The 26442-nt window shown below is 46.0% G+C and overlaps 1 protein-coding gene across 3 annotated transcripts in view; it reads left to right on the top strand.

The window, feature by feature from the left end:
- Positions 1 to 26442, top strand: part of NMU (neuromedin U) — a 232876-nt gene that overhangs the window by 147928 nt on the left and 58506 nt on the right. For all 3 annotated transcript variants that reach the window (XM_030191402.1, XM_030191401.1, XM_030191400.1), the window contains one exon: positions 7271 to 7324. In XM_030191402.1, the coding sequence (XP_030047262.1) occupies positions 7271 to 7324 (54 nt within the window). The remainder of the gene's footprint in view (positions 1 to 7270; positions 7325 to 26442) is intronic.

Here is a 26442-nt window from a genome sequence, read left to right as displayed (position 1 = left end):
GGTGTCAGGCACCCTCGCTACGGCACTGCCACCTTGCCATACAATTGGAGAAATTTTTTGGTAAACCTAAGAATGATGTGCAGGACTATTTGACTTTTAGGGGTCTAAGTAAAGCATTCTTAAGGATGAGGAAATAACCTCTTTATTTATTTTTTTTTAAATCATTTATTTATGATTTTTCATTTTACAAGGGTCACTTGCAAACAGTAATACAGAGATGACTGCACATTAATACAAGATAAGAAGAAAACAATCCCAACTAGATATATGAATTATATACAATCTTTCTCTTTCTTAGACCACAAAGTGAAGAAAAATAGGAAGAGTGAGATAAGACAAGGAGATCAATTAAACAGAAAAAAGAAAACATGGTATTAACCTGATTATCCCCAGATATTACTCATCTAATTCATTATTCCACATTGATCTGGTTGGCTTCTTCAAGACCAAATACGGTGTACAGTCAATTAATTTCATTGAGAACATGCTTATTGTCTAGATTTTAGTTAGAAATAATACATCTGATTTCATTCTCTTTTAAAAACCAGAAATTATTTAACAATACATATCCTTAAATCTCTAATCCAAATCCCACTGATTAAAGCAATCCCAGTTTTCACAGGCTAGGCTTCACTCCTTTCGAAGTAATAATTTAGGAAATATTTCTGAGGAAAACTTTAGGAGTCATACCTGGGACTCTGAGAAAAACAATAATCTTGACATTAATCATCCACAATAACATCCACCTTATCATTCAAAGTTTCTGGTCCATTATCATTTTCAGGATCATAACCACTTCTAGCTTGTGTAGAACTTCATTTATTACATCAATTTTTCACTCTCAAAGGGTTCAGTCAAATTGTCCATGTAACTCTCCAATAAGCTTATATCTGAAACAAAGTTATTTACTACCACCATCAGGTCCCGAAGCGCCTTCCAGATGGCATTCAATGTAACCTCCACAGAAGCCAAAAACTCCAAGATGATTTCTCTTGAGGTGTTTAGGAGTGGTTCTGCCGATTCGGGTTCTGCTGTAAACGTCCTCCGTTTCAGCGTATGCCTCTAACTCACTCCTCCACTCCTTTGGACATGGTGGTTGAATAATTCGGGAGCGATGGAGTTGTTTTTCCAGGTCCAAGAGCGTCGAAGCTCCTTCGCCGGCGCAAATCAAAGGACTCGCCAACCCTTTCATCTGTGGGGAGTTCGACGCGCAGCGGTCCTGCACTTACTGCTCAGGGGACAAAACGCTGGCCATCAGCGGCTGACCGCAGGTTGTTCCCTTCCTCTCAGTTAAGGAAAGTGCAATTGCAGAGAGGGAATTTACATAAAGAAGACAAAACTTCAGAGGGCAGCTGGGCCGCTGGGCATATGAACTTCAGTTCACCATCTTACCACTCTCCCAGTTTGGGACACTCTTTGTCTGGTTTCTCCTCAGAGGCCTGTCTGATATGGGTAACCCTTCAGCATAGCCCTCTGAGTCATTGAAACACAGAAGCCCCTCCACCACTACAAGGTGGTGTCCCTTCGGAGGGGTAAATAACCTCTTCTCGGTGTCTTTATTCTTCTTGCTTTTTGTACTACATCTGTTGTCCTCTTGACGTGGGCTAGTTGTCTCTTGATGTGGTAAGTTAGACTGCTTCTGAGCCTCTCCTCTTTAAACTTCATCCTTCTGGCTTTGGCCATTGACTTTTCTACCTGTTTGGCCTTCTTAAGACTTTATGATAAAAGCTGAAGTAGCCCAGGAGTATATGAATGAAGAACAGACAGATAAATGATTCCAAATAACCTATCAATACTGAACAAATTTTAAATTAAAAAAATATATGTATATATATATTAGTAAAACAGGCCCGTTTCTGACACAAATGAAATGGTGCTAGCAAGGTTTTCCTCGGAGTGTGTATGTTTGAGAGAGTATGTGTGAGATTGACTGTGTGTGAGAGAGAGAATGAATGTGTGAGTGTGTGTGTGTGACAGAGAGAGAGTGAGACTGCTGGGTGTGAGTGTGTCTCCCGCTCCAGCCACCCAGCGATTCTACTTTTTCCCCTGCCCCCCCTTCAGCCACCCAGCAAGTCTCTTCTGTCCCCTGCCCCCCTTCAGCCACCCAGTGAGTCTCCTCTGTCCCCTGCTCCCCCTCCAGCCACCCAGCGAGTCTCCTCTGTTCCCTGCCCCCCTCCAGCCACCCAGCGATTGTCCTCTCTCCCCTGCCCCCTCCAGCCACCCAGTGATTCTCCTTTTTCCCTTGCCCCCCTCCAGCCACCCAGTGATTCTCCTGTCTCCCCTCCCCCCCCCCCCCTCCAGCCACCCAGCGATTTTCCTATCTCCCCTGCCCCCCTCCAGCCACTCCTCCACTTTAATCAGCATATATTAAATTCCCCCCATGTGCTACAGAAAAGCTACATCTCACAATTCTCTGGATTCATCTGCTGTTGATGACAAGGAAAGAGAAATGATATTTTACTTGATAATTTTCTTTCCTTTAGTCACAGCAGATGATTCCAGGGTCCCTCCCGTTTGTGATTTGCTTGGTTTGTTCAAACCTTTTTCAGTAGTAGTTCAAGGTGAGTTACATTCAGGTACACTGGATATTTCTATGCCTCCGTCCCTGCAACGGCAGTTGAGGATGTCCTTTGATATGCCTCTGTCCCTGCAACGGCAGTTGAAGACGTCCAAAATGTGGATGTTTGTAAGAAGGACATCCATGCCTGGATGTTTCTGTGAGAAGGACATCCATGCCTGCTATGCCTCCGACACCCCCTTTATTTATTTGGATTTTGGATCACAAGTAGCAACAGTGGGATTTGAACCGGCCACCTCTGGATTGCAAAACCAGTGCTCTAACCACTAGGCCACTCCACTCCCTTAAGGACGCCCAAAATGTTTGAAAGAAGGACGTCCACGCCCTCGTTATGCCTCCGCTGACACACACATACCTCCCCCCCCAGGGGGTGTCAGAGGCATAGCAGGCATGGATGTCCTTCTCACAGAAACAACCAGGCATGGACATCCTTCTCACAAACATCCACATTTTGGACGTCTTCAACTGCCGTCGCATGGACGGAGGCATATAAACTGCCGCCGCAGGGATGGAGGCATAGAAATATCCAGTGTACTTGAATGTAACTCACCTTGAGCTACTACTGAAAAAGGTGTGAGCAAAATCTAAATAAATAAATAGCAAAGGACGTCCTCAACTGCCATCGCAGGGACAGAGGCATAGTGAAGGAGGTCCTTCACCCATACTCTAAAAAAAAAAAGACAAAAGTTTTTAAAGTTGTTTTTTTCAGGGTGGGAAGTGGTTAGTGACCACTGGAGGAGTCAGGGGAGGTCATCCCCGATTCCCTTCGGTGGTCATCTGGTCATTTAGGGCACATATTTGTGGCTTGGTTGTAAAAAAAAAAAAGGACGAAGTAAAGTTGGCCAAGTGTTCGTCAGGGACGCCCTTCTTTTTTCCATTATCGCTTGACAACGCTCCTCTGTTAGGCACGCCCCAGTCCCGCCTTCGCTACGCCTCTGACATGCCGCCATGAACTTTGGTCATCCCCGCGATGGGAAGCAGTTGGGGACACCCAAAATCGGCTTTCGATTATGCCGATTTGGGCGACCTTGAGAGAAGGACGCCCATCTCCCGATTTGTGTCGGAAGATGGGCATCCTTCCCTTTCGAAAATAAGCTAGTAAAGAAAAGAAAATTATCAGTAAGACATAATTTTTCCATTTCTTCAAATCAACTGAATGCTATGGCTCTTGCTAATTATTTTTCAGACAAAGTTTCACTGTTAAGACAATCATTACTTTGTGATCAATTGAATCAGAAATGCTCTTTGGTATTATTTTTAGTCAGGGAGGATGATGTTCCGGCAGATAGGTTCTGGGCTATATTTATGGGAGTTACTAGTAAATAAATTATACGATCATTCTGCAGTTTATCTAAGTCAACTTGTTTTTTGGATTGTTAAGCTTTCTTGTTATGAGATCTGTCTCAGGAAATCATAAATTGGCTAGTGTTGTTTATAAATAGTATTCTGAGCATTGGTTATTTCTGTTTATCTATGAGTGAGATTATTTTGACACCTATCCCTAACAATACAAATCTAGATCTCACTGACAGTTAGTTTTAGACCAGTAGTTAAGATTATATTATTAACAAAATTAATACAGTTAAGTTACTAAACAATTATCTAAATTCATTGAAAACGACAATATTTTACATTGGTCACAATTTGGCTTTACAAAGCTACATAGCACCGAAACCTTTTTGTTATCCTTGGTATTTAAACAGAAGAAAGTATTGAGTTTTGATAATCAAGTAGTACTGTTGCAATTTGATATATCCGTAGCTTTTGACTCAGTGGACCATGCACTCCTTTTGTCTAAACTGAGTTTGGTATTGCTTGTATAGTATATGTGTGATTTCAAAGTTTTTGGTTAATAGAAGTTATAAGGTAAAGAAAAATGGAGAATTATCTCATTTTTGGATACCACCTTGTGGGATCCCTGTGGGTTCTCCAATTTCATCTCCACTTTTCCATATTTTTATGAGCTCTTTGGGTCTAATTAGATTGGAAACTGATAACCATCTGGAGAATATACCAGAAAAAGTTTCATTGGGGTCTAATCAATACATATTAGTTGACTGTACTACTAAGGTATTAGGTGTTATTCGAGAGGGATATCCAGCCTCGGCCCTCGCCAGGTCGAGATTTCAGGATTTCCACAATGAATATGCATGAGATCTATTTGCATACAATGAAGGCAGTGCATGTAAATAGATCTCATGCATATGCTTTAGGTTTGCAGGATTTCCCTATCTGGATTGAGGCCCTTAAGGACTGAGGTTGGACACCCCTATTTTAGACTCATCTTTATCGATGGAACCCAAGGTGAATAATCTGTACAAAAAAGTGTTTTTCAGACTTAGACAGCTTACATTGGTTCAGCAATACTTTAAGGGAGATGACTTTTGTCTTTTAGTGCAGAGTTTGATTTTAATGCAACTGGATTATTGTAACTGTTTATACTGGGATTTCACTGAAATTGCTGAGAAAAATCCTACTTCAGAATACAGCTGCTAGATTAATTTTTAAATTGAAAAACTTTGATCAGGTTACACCTGTTCGTATAAGACTACATTGGTTATCTGTAACTGTGAGAATATTGTTTAAAGGGAAAACGAAGGGATTTGATATACTGCCTTTCTGTGGTTACAGTCAAAGTGGTTTACATAGTTATATACAGGTGCTATTTTTGTACCTGTACCAATGGAGGGTTAAGTGATTTGCCCAGAGTCACAAGGAGATGCAGTGGGAAATGAATCCAGTTCCCTGTATTCTCAGGCCACTGCTCTAACCATTAAGCTACTCCTCCACTTATGTTTTGTTCTCAAGATCAATAAATTGAAGAAATTTGAACATGAAAAATGATATATTGCAGGAGGCAAAGAAGAGAGGAGAGAAAATAAATAGTGAATGGACAGGAGGGAACAAGAGTTGAAAACACAAACAGAGAAAAACAGACCAGAGACAGGGGACAAGATGATTAGAAAAATAAAATCACCAGACAACATTGATTGTATTTATGCTTATATTTGGTCATTTCACTATTGTTATGCTGTTAACAAACTTGTAAGTTTTATGTTAAATTGTACCTGCTGTACACTGCCTTAGGTGAATCTCTTCATATAGACAGTTAATAAATCCCAATAAATAAATAAAATTAATAAAGACAAATTATTTTATTTTCAGTTTAGTAATTGAAATATGTCAATTTTGAGAATTTACAGCTGCTGTCTATATTTTGCACTGTACAGGAGGAAATACGAGGGAAACACTAGGCGATTAACCTTGTGATTAAAAGTTGTAATCAATGTGTAGCTCTGTTCTTTATAGATGCCTTGTACGTACAACTGCACCTGAGTATTGTGGGCACTTCTGGTTGCCTTGTTTCAAAAAGGATATAGTAGACCTAAAAAGGTTCTGAGAAAGACAACAAAAATTATAAAGAGGATAGAACACCTCCTTTAATGAAGAAAGACTAAACAGATAAGGGCTTTCCAGCTTGGAGAAAAGGTGACTGAGAGGAGATATAATGGTTAAATGACCTTTCAAACAAAATAAAACAAGAGGACACTTCTTGAAACTAATGACTAGCATATTGAAAACAAATCATAAACATTTTTTCACACAGCACATAAATAAGCTATGGCATATGTTGCCTGAGGATTTGATCAAGGTAACCAATATAGCAGGATTCAAAAGAGGAAAAGTCCATAAAATTATTAGCCAGGTAGACTTGGGAGAGCCATTACTTATCCAAAGAAATTAGCTATGAGAAAAATATTCAGCTGTTAGTGGTGAACGTTTTGCTGACTGCCACCAGCATTATTCCCAAATATTCAATGCCGGGCCGTTTGTGAGCTTTGGCGTTGAATGTTCGATTTATTCAGTGCCAGCTAACACATGGCCGATACTCAGAACTTAACATAAGTTGATATTCAGAACAGAAATAGGACTTTTATGATGTTTCCCTTGCCGGTTAAGTTCTGAATATCGGCACTTAACTGGCCAAGTCCACTTCTGGAACGTCCCCAAAATAGCTGGCTTTCATTTAGGTGCTAACCGCTATTTATCATTGGTGATAACCACTTAAGTGCTGCTGAAAATTAGCAGATAGTCCCAAATAAACAATTTAACCATTAAGCGGCCATTTTTAGCTGGTTAAATTGTTTTGAATATCGACTGTTAATTTTTTTGGTAGTTGTTGATGTTGGGTTCAGTGGACTCAGCATGGCTTTTCTTATGTTAAGGTATGCAGTATTGTGGTAGATGAGGAAATGGGCAGATTAGTGAGTTCATAGAAGCAATCTTATTTCTAGTTTTTAAGCTGCTTTTTGTAATTAAGTGATAATTTGATTATAAATCAGTGAATTGTATAGGAATCTTGCTGGTAACCTTTTAAAGCCAAAACCAACAACAACAAAAAAGAATGAATGTCTTCTACAGGCTAAAAGGAAACATATTTCTCTTTCTTCAAGTAAAGGATTCTTTATTCAAAGATAAAATTATGAAACAGTTTGGTAACAACTTGAGCTTCAGCAATAAAATGAGACAAAAAAATATATCAGGAAGCTCAAAAGTCTCAGTAGCAAATACAGGGGCCCTTAGGGAACTTAGTAAGTAGAGTATATACATCAATACATACTATCAAAATATTCTGTGTCTCCAAAATTCTGTTTATTGTAATTTGATTTCAGATATATGTTCTTGTTTCAGGAGGAACTTCAAGGACCTGGAGGAATTCAAAGTAGGGGCTACTTTTTGTTCAGGGTATGACCAGTTTTAATTCACATGAATTGTGTTTAAAAATGTGAAATGCCAACTATTTACATATTTACTATTTATGAGTACTCCTGTTTTTATTATGTATGTTAATTGTAAGCTGGCTAGAATTGGAGATAGCATGGGATATATTTTATACATAAATATAGGGGCTTATATTCAGACCATGGGAGGGCAGCCCAGCTAACTCCCGTGGACAGTGGTGAGCCCGGATATTCACTGCCAGGCCATTTCCGGTTTATTTTTGGCCACTATAAACTTAGCTGGCTAAGTCAATATTCAGTATTGGTTGGTTACGTTTATAGTGGCCAAAGATAGGCCTGCTATTTTGGTGGCCCAATTTTGGCTGCTTAACTTGGCCGGCAAAGGGCTGAGTATTCGCAGATACCCAGTAATATCTTGTGATATAACCGATTTGCTGCTTTGCATCGACCGCGAATATCCAGTGGGAGATAACCAGCTATCTCCTGCTGAATATTCACTTATAGTTAGTTAAGTGCCATTTAACTGTCCCAGAGCAGTTTCTGGCTGGTTAAATAGCGCTGAATATCAGTCGTATAATGTATAAAATATTTTGTAATATTTAGTTTTTAAAGATATTAGAAAAAATAGGGTAGATAGCAAATGGTCTTACATATGTACCCCCAATATTCAGCCCACGGCAGTCGGAGGTTTTAAAGCCACTGCCTGCATGGCAACATATGCTTAGGTCTTAGGGCATACAAGTATCCCCCCCCCCCCCCCCCAACCTTCCTCTGGTAGGGAATGGTGCATTTCTCCCTGGTCTTGAAGGTTCAGGGTTTCAGGAGCTGCATAAGAAAGGTATCTAACAATTACGACCTGTGATTGATGAAGGACCCAAAGAGATCTTATCTTTTGATATGTTGTCCAAATATTATGGGCCAGGACCATTTTATATGTTTAAATATGTGCAAGTTCATCATTATGCAACAACTCTACTGAATCAAGGTCCTTGTTTGCAGACCACATCTTGGGAATATGCTGTGGGAGAAGACCCCAGGGTACATCAGACTAAATCTTTGGGGAATCTCTTTTGGGCTACAGTTACTGAATGAGAGCAGGACTTGGGGCAAGAATACACAGCAGAAGATCTTTTAGAGGCAATCTTGGGTGGGCATTCTTTGGTAGAATCTGCACAGTTACAGGAGACCCATCTTAAAATGTTACATAGACTCTATGGACTAAATTCAGTAAATGGTGCCCACATTTGGGCACTGGAAAAAATGAGTGCTGAGCGCTGTTCTATAAATGGTGCTCCAAGTTGGGCAGCATTTATAGAATAGCGTGTATTGCTGAGATCCGCACCCAACTTTAAGGCACAAATATTTACACCAGCTGAACCCTGGCATAAATCCCCGTGCCTAATTTAGTTGAAGATCCCCGAATTATATAATAGTGCATGCATCTTTCGTGAATGCCCCGACCTTCCCATGGCCATGCCCTTTTCAGTTGTGTGCTAAAGGATCTACATGATTATCTTTATAGAATAGTGCATAGCAAGATGCATGCGTAAATCCAAATTGTTGTCAATTAGCGCCAATAATTGATAGCACCCAATTATTGGCATTAACAGGCTCATTACTTAAATGCGCACATAAATTGGACGCATGCCCAAATTTGCACATACAATTTTAAGCGCCATTTATAGAATTCTCTTGTATGCCTCCAACCTAGGTAACTAAAGTATAGCCAGGAAGCTTGCTGTATTAAATGTGTCCATGATAAGGGAACCTATATCTATTGCCTCTGGGGATGTGCTAAAATTAAACAGTTTTGGGATGACTTTTGGCTTCACTTGCAAAATTTAATGTGAAACTATACCTGAGACGTGTGTTTCATTGATAATATAGATGATACTGAACCGCAAACCAGTGATCATCTCATATGCTACATCTTTTGTAAGATGTGAAGGGGCATAATCGAATGCGAACGCCTATCTCCATGGGCGTCTATGTCCGAAAACGGGTACGTGAAGAGGCGGGACAGACCGTATTTTCGAAAAAATGGACGTTTTTCAGCTGGGTGTTTGGTTTTTTTTAGTGATAATGGAAACTAAAAACGCCCAGCTCAAAAACGTCCTAATCCGAGCCATTTGGTCGTGGGAGGGGCCACGATTCGTAGTACACTCGCCCCCCTGACATGCCAGGATACCAACTGGGCACCCTAGATGTCAGTGCGGTGGACTTCAGATAATGCTCCCACAGGCATAGCTCCCTTACCACGGGTGCTGAGCACCCAACCCCCCTCCCCCAAAACCCACTACCCACAAATGTACAACACTACCATAGCTCTTAGGGGTGAAGGGGGCACCTACATGTGTGTACAGTGGGTTTTGGAGGCCTCCCATTTACCAGCACAAGCGTTACAGGTGGGGGGGGGGGGGGGGGATGGGCCTGGGTCCACCTGGCTGAAGTGCACTGCGGTACCCACTAAAAGTGCTCCAGGGATCTGCATACACGCAGGCCTCCAGGACTTGTTGCTGCTATATAACATTGGCACACCAGTTGACACCTGAAGACTAATCTCTCCAAAAACGTCCTTTATTGGAATAAGCACGCTTACTCACAGTTAACTGCAGATCAGAGGTTGTGCCCCACTGGCAACGAGTCTCCCTGGTACTGAGATTAGCAGTAGGTCAGAGCTGGCAGAATGGTGTACAATGCCCTCTTTCAGCCACATTCAAGGTAAGAACTAAGTTCTGTAACGTGGCTAACACGTGAAAGGGATCTAAAACTGGCTTACAAAAATGGCCACTACCTCATGGACTACCGGAAACAAAACAGGGCACACTCTGACCCAGTAAGCAGGGGGAAAAGCACCATGGGAGTAGAGCCTACCAACTACCAACATTGTGAGCATTTGCCACAAGCTAGTGGAATCACGGAGCCCAATACCCTACACCCACCATAATGCATTGCTGATGTGACTCTGCAGTGCGCATAACAGAAAGGGTGTCACACTCACCCGAGAGCCACATCAGAACCAGGGAAAGGCTGTCACAGGATAGAACACATTCTGCTGTCATGGAGGTGGGTACGGCATTTGAGGCTGGCATAGAGGCTGGGAAAAAAGTTTTTAAAGTGATTTTTTTTTGGTGGGAGGGGGTTAGTGACCACTGGGGGAGTCCGGGGAGGTCATCCCCGATTCCCTCCAGTGGTCATCTGGTCAGTTGGGGCACTTTTTTGGGACCTGTTCGTGAAAAAAAAGGGTCCAAAAAAAGTGACCCAAAATCGTGGTAAAAATGCCTTTTTTTTTCGATTATCAGCTAAAGACACCCATCTTTCCTTGGCCGATAACCACGCCCCAGTTCTGCCTTCACCACGCCTCCGACATGCCCCCGTCAACTTTACCCGTTTCCGTGACGGATTGCAGTTGGAAACGCCCAAAATCGGCTTTTGATTATACCGATTTGGGCGCCCATGGGAGAAAGACGCCCATCTCCCGATTTGGGTCGCAATATAGGCATTTTTCTCTTTCGATTATAAGCAGGATAATCAATGTTAGTGATCTGTTCTGGTTTGTTACTTTGAATGTAACTGCCTTTTATATAGAAACTAGTAAAAAAGGCCCGTTTCTGACACAAATGAAACGGGCGCTAGCAAGGTTTTCCTCGGAGTGTGTATGTTTGGGAGAGTGTATGTGAGAGTGACTGTGTGAGAGACAGAGTGAAAGTGTGAGTGTGTGTGTGAGAGAGAGAGTGAGTCTGGGTGTGAGTGTGTTTGTGAGAGTGTGTGTGTGTGAGAATGAGAGTGTGTGCAAGTGTGTATGTGAGACACAGTGTGAGAGAGAGTGTGTGTGTGTGTGTGTGTGTGTGCGAGAGAGAGAGTGTGTGTGAGACACAGATTCTCTGTGAGAGTGAGTGTATGAGACCAAGCGAGTGTGTGAGTGACTGTGTGGCACATAGAGAGTGAATGTGATACAGTGTGAGACAGAGTGTGTGAGAGTGTGAGTCAGAAAGACATTGTATATGAGAGAGAGTGTGAGCCCTGCCCTCCCAATCCATGCCCATCTGTCCCCTGCCCCCTCCATTCATCCTTTTCCAGCAATTCCCCTCTCTCCCTGAGCCCTGCCCTCCCAATCCATGCCCATCCATGCTCCTCTGTCACCTGCCCCCTCCATTCATCCCTATCCAGCAATTCCCCTCTCTCCCTGAGCCCTGCCCTGCAATCCATATCCATCCATGCCCATCTGTCCCCTCCATTCATCCCTATCCAGCAATTCCCCTCTCTCCCTGAGCCCTGCCCTCCCAATCCATGCCCATCCATGCTCCTGTCACCTGCCCCCTCCATTCATCCCTATCCAGCAATTCCCCTCTCTCCCTGAGCCCTGTCCTGCAATCCATATCCATCCATGCCCATCTGTCCCCTCCATTCATCCCTATCCAGCAATTCCCCTCTTTCCCTGAGCCCTGACCTCCCAATCCATGCCCATCCATGCTCCTCTGTCCCTTGCCCCCTCCATCCCTTTCTAGCAATTCCTCTCTCTCCCTGAGCCCTGCCCTCCCAATCCATGCCCATCCATGCTCCTCTGTCCCCTGCCCCTCCATTCATCCCTATCCAGCAATTCCCCTCTCTCCCTGAGCCCTGCCCTCCCAATCCATGCCCATCCATGCTCCTCTATCCCTTGCCCCCTCCATTCATCCCTTTCCAGCAATTCCCCTCTCTCCCTGAGCCCTGCCCTCCCAATCCATGCCCATCCATGCTCCTCTGTCCCCTGCCCCCCTCCATTCATCCCTTTCCAGCAATTCCCCTCTCTCCCTGAGCCCTGCCCTCCCAATCCATGCCCATCCATGCTCCTATGTCCCCTGCCCCCTCCATTCATCCCTTTCCAGCAATTCCCCTCTCTCCCTTCCATGTCCCCCCCCTCGCATCCATGCTCCTCTCTCTCCCATGTCCCAGCCTGGCCCGGCCTCTTCTCCCCTCCCCCCCTTCACATCCATGCCCCCCCCCTTCGCATCCATGCTGTCGTTTCTCCCCTGCCCTCCTGCTCCCATTGTTCAACTTTACTGCCCACCCTCTTCTCTCCCCCCCAACATCTGTTTTTGTTTTTTTTTTCTTTTTAAATTTACCTCCGTGGCGGTTCCGGCAGCCCAGCGTCAGGGAAGGAGGCGGCGCTCCCGACATGTAGCCTTCCCTTCGCTGTGTTCCGCCTTCTTCTGACGTCATCCTTGACGTCAGAAGAAGGCGGAACACAGCGAAGGGAAAGCTAGAGACGTCAGGAGCGCCGCCTCCTTCCCTGACGCTCCGCCCTCGACGTCAAGTTTGACGCGTGGGCGGGGCAGACACAAAGCGATCTCACCCCCTTCACTTTTGGAACGTTGGGTAAGTGAGGCTTCATTCGAACGTTGGAGGTGCGTTTTATATAGAGAGATATCCCACAGTAGACAGCATTGGAAGTTATTGCAGATGCTTTAGCTAGATATGATCAACCCTCCCATATTTTGTCTAAGTTCCTTGTATAACTAGCTACATTGGTGATTAAAAATAGCTATTTTTGGTTTGATGGAGTGTTTTACCAACAAGTCCATGGAGTCGCTTTGGGAGCTACATTAGCACCCTCAGTGGCCACTTTATATATGCACAATTATGGAAATGCTTTTTGAATGAGATATATGTATATGTAGGTATGTCTATGTGTATGTATGTGTGTGTATATATATACTAAATTGTACTGATATTGGGGTGCGGATATACTAGTATCTGAAACCAACTTTCACAAAATAATCCGCTGCCGAAAAAATGACTTTAATTTTAACTGTATTCAAAACAGTATGCCGCTTCGCAGGGAAAATAGGCCTCAAAGAGCTCCTAGATCTTAATCAATCTATCAGAGCTGAAACAGATCACGGGGATCTTACCTTCATCATTGGCCAAAAAACCTATTATATTGTAAAGTACTTCCTGCGGTATTGCTAGTCCCTTAGTAACTATTGTTATGTGTGTATATATATCACTCTTTTCTCATTATTCAAAAGCAATATTAGCATCATCACTTATCTTTCACGTGTGGTGCTCTTGGACCGCGTTGCCCAAAATAGTGCTGTGCTGTACTCTCCAACTCTTGTGCCCCATTTTTTTGGGAGGGGAGGGGAATAGCACTGAGGCATCTTTTATAGATTGGTTGAACACACTGGATTGTAATTTGAAATTTATAGCTGCTTACCATCAGACATGTATTAATCTTGTGGACATCTGTATTATGAAGGATAGAACTGGTATTTCTACAACTTTATACTATAAGGAGACAGATCGAAATAATTATTTGCAATTTCATAGTTTATGTTGCAGTCTCCCAATTAGTCAGTTCTTGTGTTCCTTGCTGCCTGAATTTAAATTTCAAGTGGCAGTTTTGACAGATGTCTATAGTGGGGCTATCCAAGGACTGTGATTCAGAAAGCGTATTTGAGAGCACACTTTGCTCAATGACAGTTGTTGCTGGAATACCGTGAGCATCTGGATACAGTGATGTTGGTATGTGTTTTGCCATTTTTGTCTCTGGATCCTTTAGTAGTACATACATTCAAGACCATTGGCATGTTTTACAGCTGAATTCAGTTTTGAAGAGACCTCCTATAGTGTCTTATAAATAGGGGAGAAATATTGGAGAAATTTTTCTCCGAGGATAAGCAGACCATAATTCTCACAAGTGGGGTAACGCAACCTGCGTTGCCCAGTCCGGAGCTTATAACAAGTTTACAAGAGCTTTGTGGAGCTTGGCTTCCCACAGTGAGGATAGGACGTGATTTTTTTTCCTGCTCCTCACAGCTCGGTCTGGTAGAGTTTTTTTGAGTGCCTTTCGGCTAGTTTTTTGGCTTGTTTGTGTTTTCCTGTGTTTCAGGTCTCTTCCTCCTATCCTCTTATTGTCTTTAGTGCGTTTTGCTGCTTTTAAGTTTCTTTACTTTTTCCGCATCATCAGGCCACTTTTAGGCCTTGACCTCATTTGGGTTCTCCCTTCATTTTTCTCTGGTGCTTGGCTCCTTTTTTGGCACCATCATGTCATTTAATTTGGCCACAGAAGTTTTTTCTTCTATGTCCATGAAAGTTCCCAGTGGCTTTAAGTGCTGTACCCGGTACAATCGGACCATCTCTGTTACAGACACCCGTTCTAAAGCCCAGTTTACTAAGCTGCACTGTAGGCGCACTAACTTTTTATTTTTTTTTATTTTTATTTTTTTTTTTTGACCATGCAATTCACATTTAAATCCATAAACAGAAAAACATTTCAATTAACACATAAGGAAACAATGAGAACATTTTTTTTTTGTCCACATAAGAAAAAGAAATTGGTTCCAAGATAGGAAAAATTTTTAAACAAAAGTATTAAATCAATAACGCAGTTGCTACCTCTCTGTTTATACTCCAGCCTGTTGTATGGGAGGGCATATAACATTCACATCACCTCTAGCGTCTAGGAAATCTTTAAGCTGTTTAGGGTCCACAAATTGAAACTGTTTACCTTCAAACATTACATTGCAAATACAAGGAAAACGTAATACAAAGTTTGCTTTAATGGTCTCAACTCTGGGTCGCAGTTCCAAAAAGGCCCTGCGTCTCATTTGTGTTGGCCTAGATAAATCTGGAAAAATCCTAACCTTGGAACCCATAAACAAGCTATCTAAATGTCTCAGGGAAAGCCTTAGTACTGCATTCCGGTCTGGTTCCAACACAAAAGTGACCAGCATAGTCGTCCTGTGAGTGATTACTTCCAAAGAACTTTCCAGGAAGGAAGTAAGATTCATTTCTGCCTCCGTCCCTCGTATAGGAAATTCTCCCCTTGTTCCCTTAGTGTTCCAGATATAATAAGCCCGAGTTATAGGAGGCAATGAGTCTTTATCCATTCCCAGTAAATCCGTCATATATTTTTTCACCATGTCCATTGGGGAAATTAAGGGAGATTTGGGGAAATTAAGGAACCGAAGGTTAAGTCTACGAGCTTGATTTTCCAGGTATTCTAACCGTTTATGTAGAAAATTACTGTCTTTAACCATAACGGATTCCACAGTCCCCATTTCTTGAATTTTAATGTCCAAACTTTCAATCTTACAGGACTGCTGCGCAGTCACTTGTGCCTGTATCAGAACGGCTTCAGAAAGAGTTTTAATATCATTAGTATTTTCTTGCAACATTTTTTGCATAGAGGAGTGAGTGTCATAGACCATATCCCAAAGTGACTCAAGCGTCACATTTAAGGGTTTAATTATTCCACCTGCTGGTACCGAGGTGTGGGACGGGGACTCAGTACGTGATAACTTATTCACAATATGCTGTGGTAATACCTTTAGGGCCAGATCGGCCGAAAACGCCTGGTCCTGTGTCCCAATCCGATTGACAGCAGTCCTCCCCTCTAACAGTTGCGGATTCAACACTCCGGTGTCCGTTTCTGCTCGGGCTGCTGAAAATAACTCACTCCCCGGCTGTGGTGGAGCCCTGCGTTCCACGGGGCTCAAAGAAGCCCCGTCTCCGCTTCCCATCGACGTCAATACGTCGGCGTTTACAGAGGGAGTCGATGTGCAGAGAGGACCCGGTAGCGCCGTGGGAAATTGCAGAATAGATTGTCTCAAACCCGACGATGGTCCGGGAGTCGAGGGGACCTCCTTTACCTTCCCCCTTCGCTTCCCCATTGAAAACGAGGAATCGTGGGTCTCGGAAGAAACAGCAGTCTGCAACAAACACTCGGAGCCACTACAGGTGCGTGCGTTCAGAGCGCCATCTTGGAACCTTCGGCGCACTAACTTTTTAGAGAACGCTAATGATAGAGACACCCATTATATTCCTATGGATGTCTCTAGCAGCGTGCACTAAAATGTTTGCGCGCCTACAGCGCGGCTTAGTAAACAGGGCCCTTGGAGTCTTCAGTTTCCGGAGCCTGACCATAGCCCTTCCAACTGTGTCTTGTGTCTTCGTATGAAGAAAAGGACCCAGTTGGCCAGAGAGGTTCAGCATGAGAAAAATTTGGGAGCCTGGTCCCAATCCTTGGCATCGGCAACAGGGGCATCAATACATATGGCTGCTAGACCTGTTGACACTGGGAACAGGATACCCAATGTGACAGTCGGTTTGGACAGCCAGTACTGCAGAATCCAACATCACCCTCCTAGGCCCATTTTATTCTGTTCCAGGCTGCACACTCACTCAGTTTGTATATAGTTTCAGGTTAATCTGTGTTGTATCCTCGCTATTGCAAGGCCCATTTGACCAGTGGTAGTAGTTTTCAGTGAGCCTGGTTGCTAGGGATTCCCCACTTGTGAGAGTTATGGCCTTCTTGTCCTCGGAGAAAGCAAAGATACCTACCTATAGCAGGTATTCTCCGAGGACAACAGGCCTTATATTCTCACAAGCCCTTCTACCTCCCCTTGGAGTCTCCTGTTTTTATTTCTTCTGCTTTAGTATTGTACTGCTTTAGTATTGTACTGCAGGAACTGTGCTCTTGCAGCGAGTGAGAAGGCTCCCGCGCATGTGCAGTGGTGCTTGGCTTGCACTCCAAAAAGCTCTCTTTTAAGCTCCAGACTGGGCAATGTGGGTCGTGTTACCCCACTTATGAGATATAAGGCCTGCTGTCCTCGGAGAATACCTGCTACAGGTAAGTATCTTCACTTTCCAGGAAACATGGAAGCCCTACAGTGAATATCTATAATGGATCTGATGGTGTGTAGTGGTCAATGGTGTGCTAGTTTATTAAGTGGACCCTTCTGGATAGAACCTCAAACTAAGTGCTCTTTTTACAAAGCCGCGCTAGCGAATTTGGCATGATAAATGCAACGAAGCGGCTTTGAAAAAGGAGCCCTAAGTGATGTATTTGTTCTCGTTTACATTCTGATTGTTCAACTTCTGTGGTGATTTATATTATCTTATGCCTCTGTAACAAGATCTTTTGATAAAGTTGCACCTTATTGAATATAAATCCAGACTAATGACTCATAATAAAGATGCTCCACTGGTACAACATAGGGAGCAGGAAAAACATCAAGTTTCTGATATTCGTTGGCGAATAATTGACCATGTACCTGAAGAGTAGGAGGGTGGTAATTTTTTTAAAATGTTTATTTTTGAATTTTTGCACCAAAAAGAAGACTATAACAAAATATCCAGCTAGACACGTTCTCCAATACAACTAATAACTTGCAGAAGAATGTTACAGTCATTTTTAACAACCCCCTTCCCAGTTACCCACCCTACTTTTCCCCATACCTGAGTCAGGTAGAACCACCTGAACGTCCTCTATGGATTTAACTTGGTGCATGCGGCCATCTTTGTAGAAAACCAGGGCAAACGGGTGTCTCCAACGATATTTGATACCCATTTCACGAAGCTTTAGAGTAACTGGCTTCAATGCCGCTCTAAGTTTCAAGGTGGCCGAGGCCAGATCCTGATAAATCTCGATGATGTAAGAATTCCACTTGAAATTGTGAGCTTTGCGAGCCTCTTGCATCACCTGCTCTTTAATCTTAAAATCTTGGAAGCAAGCAATTATATCTTTAGAAAGAGTCCCTCTGGCAGGACCTAAGGCTCTATGAGAGCGCTCCAACAAGATCACTCCAGGGTCCATCAGCGCGCCCGCCTCTGTCAGCAGCAAGCTGACTATTTGTTTTATTGTTGCTTCACAGTCTTGGTATAACGGCACTTCAGGCAGCCACCGAAAACGTAAGTTACACCGACGACTCCTATTTTCCAGGTCCTCGGTTTTATCAGTAATCTGTTGAAAATCCGCATGCGTTTCAGCAAATTGCTGATTTATCGCACTCAGCTCCTCCGCGTGATCATTCAGTTGAGTTTCTGCATCCTCCATCCGTGATCCTAGTTCTCAAATCTCTCCCCGGAGGTCTGCTCCCAGGGTCGCCAGGTCAGCGCGGTCTGCCTTGAGATCCCCTCAAATCTCCTGCAACCATTCCATAAATTCAGCGAAGGGTATTGCTTCCGTGTGGTCTAGATCTATAGCAGCCCCGAATAGGTCTACCGGGGAGGATCCTCCCAAGAGTTGAGGCAGTCGCGGGGTCTCCGATGTCGGGCTTGCCACGCGGTTTGCGGCCGCATTGGAAAATCCAAACTGAGACAGATCCGCTTGCCTGTTCATCATTATAGATAGAAAAACCGATGCTCCTAAAGTTCCTACTGCAGCTCTCTCAACCACAACACTGATAATATTATTTGCTGAAATAGAAGTATAATGGAACTAAGAGGGGAGCAGGAACTCGTTCTTCAGGCGACCATTGTAGTCGGTGACGTCACTTCCTCCCCCCAGGAGGGTGGTAATTTTGAATGCTATTAAAACTGTAGAGAACTGTTCAAAAGGATTAATTGAAGAAATAAAATCCATGGCCATATTGGAATGCACCGTGGCAGAACCATTTGGTCTGCGTTGGTTCATTATCATGCAAAAAAACAAAATGACTCAAGCACACCAGCACTAAATCGTCAAAAAAGTTGGGAAAATTCACAATATCAAACAAAACATTCCACCTTTTTATATACATTTTAAAGCTAACAATTATCTGTCAGAATTTTCAGATAGCCTGAATATAGCTATTTAGCAACAGGGCAATTTCATATTGTTCATTGATCGAGATTTTTAAACTTTTTGTAAACTTTTTATGAAGTATTCTAATATGCAATAAAATTTAAAATTCAAAAAATAATTTATCTTCTCAAGAGATGAAATCATATAACAAGGAGGCAAATAATGCCAACATGAATTCATGTTTTGCCACGTGGCTATGTCACAGGCTAGTCTCCTAGAAAAAAGAAAGAAAAAAAGCTTTATCAAAAGAGAACTATTTAGTTAATCCAAATATGTCTTCATTGACAACCAACAGCAAAATGGATTAGAAGGTTCTCTCCCGTGGTACATTCCAATCTGGTCATGACATTTTTCTTCAATTAAACCTTTTAAACAGTATCACATGATTTACCAACATCAATCAGAGGACTGGATTAGACCAATGTCATCCACTCCACTTACTTATTGAACCCAAGAGGAGTAACGGTGTGTAGTGTAAGAATCCAAAATTGTTCTCTGTAATTTAAAATATTGAGTAAATGTGCTGAAACTTTAAAGCTCCTTGAAGGAATCCCTGTGTTTTGCTCCCAAGCCTTAATATGCTTTTGCATGAGATTTACTGTTCTGTCACCAACAGCATGACTTACAATGTTCTGACATGCAGTTGTATTTTAACATCACCAGATAAACTCAAACTCCTGATCCAATTCTTCTTTAATGCATTTAATCAAAAACAAGACTTACTATTTAGATGTGGTGGAATAAGAGTTGCTGCCTTCTGCAAACTAAGGGGCCCTTTTACTAAGTCCATTTCACCAGCAATCATTTATCTGTGTTCCAGCTCTGATAACAGAAAAAGCCCCTAAACTACATTCTTTATCAAACACCTTGCAAGGAAAGTTGCTTCGTGTTATCTTTTTTGTAAGCCTGTAATGTGAGCTCGTGCCTCTGGGTTACACAGCGGGCATGACAGGGCCTGCCCATTTTCAAGTCCTTACTCAAGGCCCATCTCTTCTCCCTTGCTTTTGGTGCCTAACTACCTTCCCATTCCTGATACCTACACTGACTACATAGTTTTTACCTTTAGATTGTAAGCTCTCTTGAGCAGGGACTGTCTTTCCCCATGTTTAAACTTGTACAGCGCTGCGTAACCCTGGCAGCGCTATAGAAATGCTAAGTAGTAGTAATTATATACAGCGCATATGCACGTCAATTTGGAGTTACCGCCCGGCTACTGGGGGATAATTTCATTTCTCCGAGGACAAGCAGGCTGCTTGTTCTCACTGATGGGTGACGTCCACGGCAGCCCCTCCAATCGGAAACTTCACTAGCAAAGGCCTTTGCTAGTCCTCGCGCGCCCATGCGCACCGCGCATGCGCGGCCGTCTTCCCGCCCGAACCGGCTCGTGTTCGTCAGTCTTCTTTTGTCCGCGCTCGGTACGGTCTTGTTTCGCCGTGTCGGGCCCCGCAAAGTCGACCTCGCGCGTTCGTCGTGTGTTTTTCGAAAAGAAAAAGAAAAAAATTCTAGTTCTGTGTGGGAAAGACTCTTGGTCTTTTCTCCCCCCGCTATTTTCAGCTTTCGCCCCGGTAAGTTTTCTTTCGTCGTCGGGGTAGGCCGCTTTTAGGCCTCGGGTCGAAGTTTTCTTCCCCTTGTTTTTTCGGTGCCTTTTCCGCCATTTCGACTTTTGATCTCGCCGGCGTGATTTTTCCGCCCATGACATCGAAGTCTACCAGCGGCTTCAAAAAGTGCACCCAGTGCGCCCGGGTCATCTCGCTCACTGACAGGCACGCGTCGTGTCTTCAGTGCTTAGGGGCTGGGCACCGCCTGCAGGCCTGTAGTCTGTGTTCCCTTTTGCAAAAGCGGACTCAGGTAGCGAGATTGGCCCAGTGGAACGTTTTGTTCTCGGGCTCTTCGTCGGCATCGGCACCGGGGGTATCGAGTGCATCGACGTCTTCAGCGTCCAGAGCTTCATCCTCGGCCGCCAGTGCATCGAGTGCATCGAGGCATCGGCCCTCTGCATCGGCGCCGAGACATCGGATAGCTGCATCGACGTCGGTGGTACCGGGACCTCGTCTGCTGATGTCGTCGGACGGTGGTGCTTCGTCTGGAGTGCAGGTGAGGGCTGTCCATTCCCCTGCTGGTGGCGGTGAGCCTTCGGGTGGATCTCCCCCTACCCTGAGGGCTCCTGCGGTACAGCCCCCCCGAGACCGACCTCCTTCGGCCTCGGCCTCGAGGAAGCGACGACTGGATTCTACGTCCTCCTCGTCGGTGCCGGGAAGCTCCGGTGACATGCTTCGTTCCAAGAAACCGAAGAAGCATCGTCATCGGTCTCCTTCCTGGGTCGGCACCGAGAGCTCTGGGTCGCCGAGGGAGTCGGCACCCACCAGGCATCGGCACCGAGAGGACCGCTCACCCTCTGTTCAGGAGGTGTCAATGCGCTCCACTCTGGACAGCCCGGAACAGCCTCCACGCCCGGAACAGGTTCTGACGTCGACGCCTGCATCGACCTCCATGCCTTTCTCTGCAGCCGCTCTGAACGAGAGCCTCCGGGCCGTTCTCCCAGAGATTCTGGGAGAGCTGTTGCGCCCTACCCCTCCGGTACCGGCGGTGCTTGCGCCACCGGTACCGTCGAGCGTGGCGCCGGCTGGCCCATCGCCCGAGGTGAGGTCTCCGGCGTCGGTGCCGCGTGCGGTACCGGCTGCCGTCGCCTCCCAGGAAGGCTCCCCGACTACGTCGGCGGAGCTTCGCTTCGTCGATGCGGGCGAGGGAGTCTACCTCTCGACGCCCCCATCGTGGACGTGGCTCCACAGAGTCGAGTCGGGCACGGTTGCAGACACAGGTCCGTGAACTTGTGTCTGACACCGAGGGTGAGGCCTCGTGGGAAGAGGAAGAAGATCCCAGATATTTCTCTGACGAGGAGTCTGAGGGTCTTCCTTCCGATCCCACTCCCTCTCCTGAGAGACAGCTTTCTCCTCCCGAGAGTCTGTCTTTTGCTTCCTTTGTCCGGGAGATGTCTACGGCCATCCCCTTCCCGGTGGTTGTGGAGGACGAGCCCAGGGCTGAAATGTTTGAGCTCCTGGACTATCCTTCTCCACCTAAGGAAGCGTCCACTGTACCCATGCACCATGTCCTAAAAAAGACATTGCTGGCGAACTGGACCAAGCCTTTAACTAATCCCCACATTCCCAAGAAGATCGAGTCCCAGTACCGGATCCATGGGGACCCAGATCTGATGCGCACTCAGTTGCCTCATGATTCTGGAGTTGTGGATTTGGCCCTAAGAGTTCTAGGGAGCATGCTTCGGCGCCCCCGGGCAAGGACTCTAGAACCTTAGACTCCTTTGGGAGGAAGGCCTACCATTCTTCTATGCTCGTGGCCAAAATTCAGTCCTACCAGCTCTACACGAGCATACACATGCGGAACAATGTGCGGCAGTTGGCGGGCTTGGTTGATGCGCTCCCCCCTGAGCAAGCCAAGCCTTTTCAGGAGGTGGTCAGGCAGCTGAAGGCATGCAGAAAATTCCTGGCCAGAGGGGTGTATGACACCTTTGATGTTGCGTCCAGGGCCGCTGCTCAAGGTGTGGTGATGCGCAGGCTCTCATGGCTGCGTGCCTCCGACCTGGAGAATAGAATCCAGCAGCGGATTGCGGACTCGCCTTGCCGTGCGGATAACATTTTTGGCGAGAAAGTCGAACAGGTGGTAGAGCAACTCCACCAGCGGGACACCGCATTCGACAAGTTCGCCCGCCGGCAGCCTTCAGCCTCTACCTCTACAGGTAGAAGATTTTTTGGGGGAAGGAAGACTGTTCCCTACTCTTCTGGCAAGCGTAGGTACAATCCTCCTTCCCGACAGCCTGCGGCCCAGGCTAAGCCCCAGCGCGCTCGCTCTCGTCAGCAGCGTGCGCCTCAGCAAGGCCCCTCGGCTCCCCAGCAAAAGCAAGGGACGAGCTTTTGACTGGCTCCAGCAGAGCATAGCCGACATCCAAGTGTCAGTGCCGGGCGACCTGCCAGTCGGAGGGAGGTTGAAAGCTTTTCACCAAAGGTGGCCTCTCATAACCTCCGATCAGTGGGTTCTCCAAATAGTCCGGCAAGGATACACCCTCAATTTGGCCTCAAAACCTCCAAATTGTCCTCCGGGAGCTCAGTCTTACAGCTTCCAGCACAAGCAGGTACTTGCAGAGGAACTCTCCGCCCTTCTCAGCGCCAATGCGGTCGAGCCCGTGCCATCCGGGCAAGAAGGGCTGGGATTCTATTCCAGGTACTTCCTTGTGGAAAAGAAAACAGGGGGGATGCGTCCCATCCTAGACCTAAGGGCCCTGAACAAATATCTGGTCAAAGAAAAGTTCAGGATGCTTTCCCTGGGCACCCTCCTTCCCATGATTCAGGAAAACGATTGGCTATGCTCTCTGGACTTGAAGGATGCCTACACACACATCCCGATACTGCCAGCTCACAGACAGTATCTGCGATTTCAGCTGGGCACACGTCACTTCCAGTACTGTGTGCTACCCTTTGGGCTCGCCTCTGCGCCCAGGGTGTTCACAAAGTGCTTGGCTGTAGTAGCAGCGGCGCTTCGCAGGCTGGGGGTGCACGTGTTCCCATATCTCGACGATTGGCTGGTAAAGAACACATCCGAGGCAGGAGCCCTGCAGTCCATGCAGATGACTATTCGCCTCCTGGAGCTACTGGGGTTTGTGATAAATTATCCAAAGTCCCATCTTCTCCCAGTGCAGAGACTCGAATTCATAGGGGCTCTGCTGGATTCTCGGACAGCTCACGCCTATCTCCCAGAGACAAGAGCCAACAACTTGTTGTCCCTCGTCTCGCGGGTGTGAGCGTCCCAGCAGATCACAGCTCGGCAGATGTTGAGATTGCTAGGCCACATGGCCTCCACAGTCCATGTGACTCCCATGGCCCGCCTTCACATGAGATCTGCTCAATGGACCCTAGCTTCCCAGTGGTTCCAGGCTGCTGGGGATCTAGAAGACGTAATCCACCTGTCCACGAGTTTTCTCGAATCCCTGTATTGGTGGACGATTTGGTCCAATCTGACTCTGGGACGTCCCTTCCAAATTCCTCAGCCTCAAAAAGTGCTGACCACGGATGCGTCTCTCCTGGGGTGGGGAGCTCATGTCGATGGGCTTCACACCCAAGGAAGCTGGTCCCTCCAGGAACGCGATCTGCAGATCAATCTTCTGGAGTTACGAGCGATCTGGAACGCTCTGAAGGCTTTCAGAGATCGGCTGTCCCATCAAATTATCCAAATTCAGACAGACAACCAGGTTGCCATGTACTATGTCAACAAGCAGGGGGGCACCGGATCTCGCCCCCTGTGTCAGAAAGCCGTCAGCATGTGGCTCTGGGCTCGCCGTCACAGCATGGTGCTCCAAGCCACATACCTGGCAGGCGTAAACAACAGTCTGGCCGACAGGTTGAGCAGGATTATGCAACCTCACGAGTGGTCGCTCAATTCCAGGGTAGTGCGACAGATCTTCCAGGTGTGGGGCACCCCCTTGGTAGACCTCTTCGCATCTCGAGCCAACCACAAAGTCCCTCAGTTCTGTTCCAGGCTTCAGGCCCACGGCAGATTGGCATCGGATGCCTTCCTCCTGGATTGGGGGGAGGGTCTGCTGTATGCTTATCCTCCCATACCTCTGGTGGGGAAGACTTTGTTGAAACTCAAGCAAGATCGAGGCACCATGATTCTGATTGCTTCTTTTTGGCCGCGTCAGATCTGGTTCCCTCTTCTTCTGGAGTTGTCCTCCGAAGAACCCTGGAGATTGGAGTGTTTTCCGACCCTCATCACACAGGACGAAGGGGCGCTTCTGCATCCCAACCTCCGGTCCCTGGCTCTCACGGCCTAGATGTTGAGAGCGTAGACTTTGCCTCTTTGGGTCTGTCAGAGGGTGTCTCCCGCGTCTTGCTTGCTTCCAGGAAAGATTCCACTAAGAGGAGTTACTTCTTTCTATGGAGGAGGTTTGCCGTCTGGTGTGACAGCAAGGCCCTAGATCCTCGCTCTTGTCCTACATAGACCCTGCTTGAATACCTTCTGCACTTGTCTGAGTCTGGTCTCAAGACCAACTCTGTAAGGGTTCACCTTAGTGCGATTAGTGCATACCATTACCGTGTGGAAGGTAAGCCGATCTCAGGACAGCCTTTAGTTGTTCGCTTCATGAGAGGTTTGCTGTTGTCAAAGCCCCCTATCAAGCCTCCTACAGTGTCATGGGATCTCAATGTCGTCCTCACCCAGCTGATGAAACCTCCTTTTGAGCCACTGAATTCCTGCCATCTGAAGTACTTGACCTGGAAGGTCATTTTCTTGGTGGCAGTTACTTCAGCTCGTAGAGTCAGTGAGCTTCAGGCCCTGGTAGCCCAGGCCCCTTACACCAAATTTCATCATAACAGAGTAGTCCTCCGCACTCACCCTAAGTTCTTGCCAAAGGTCGTGTCGGAGTTCCATCTGAACCAGTCAATTGTCTTGCCAACATTCTTTCCCCGTCCTCATTCCTGCCCTGCTGAACGTCAGCTGCACACATTGGACTGCAAGAGAGCATTGGCCTTCTATTTGGAGCGGACACAGCCCAACAGACAGTCCGCCCAATTGTTTGTTTCTTTTGATCCCAATAGGAGGGGAGTGGCTGTGGGGAAACGCACCATATCCAATTGGCTAGCAGATTGCATTTCCTTCACTTACGCCCAGGCGGGGCTGGCTCTTGAGGGTCATGTCACGGCTCATAATGTTAGAGCCATGGCTGCGTCGGTAGCCCACTTGAAGTCAGCCTCTATTGAAGAAATTTGCAAAGCTGCGACGTGGTCATCTGTCCACACATTCACATCTCATTACTGCCTGCAGCAGGATACCCGACGCGACAGTCGGTTCGGGCAGTCAGTTCTTCAGAACCTGTTTGGGCTTTAGGATCCAACTCCACCCCCCGAGGGCCCTGTTTGTTCTGTTCCAGGCTGCACTCTCAGTTAGTTGGTAAATTTTTTAGGTCAATCTCAGTTATGTCCTCGCCGTTGCGAGGCCCAATTGACCATGGTTGTTGTTTTGAGTGAGCCTGGGGGCTAGGGATACCCCATCAGTGAGAACAAGCAGCCTGCTTGTCCTCGGAGAAAGCGAATGCTACATACCTGTAGAAGGTATTCTCCGAGGACAGCAGGCTGATTGTTCTCACAAACCCGCCCACCTCCCCTTTGGAGTTGTGTCTTCCCTTGCTTTGTTTTGCTACATATGGGACTGACGAACACGAGCCGGTTCGGGCGGGAAGACGGCCGCGCATGCGTGGTGCGCATGGGCACGCGAGGACTAGCAAAGGCCTTTGCTAGTGAAGTTTCCGATTGGAGGGGCTGCCGTGGACGTCACCCATCAGTGAGAACAATCAGCCTGCTGTCCTCGGAGAATACCTTCTACAGGTATGTAGCATTCGCTTTTTTACGTGCATTGGAAAATAATTTTTATTTTCCTGCTCGTGGCAGAAACCAGGCAGTAGTCATCATTCTACACGCATAGACAATTACTGCTCGGTTACCACGTGAGATCTTACCGCTAAGTCGGTGGGTGGCAGTATGGTCTCAGACCCAAAATGGACGCGT

The sequence above is a fragment of the Microcaecilia unicolor genome, chromosome 2, assembly GCF_901765095.1.
Source record: "Microcaecilia unicolor chromosome 2, aMicUni1.1, whole genome shotgun sequence".
NCBI lineage: Eukaryota > Metazoa > Chordata > Amphibia > Gymnophiona > Siphonopidae > Microcaecilia > Microcaecilia unicolor.
The sequence above is the reverse complement of the archived record's forward strand: the minus strand, read 5'-3'. Positions and strand labels throughout refer to the sequence as shown.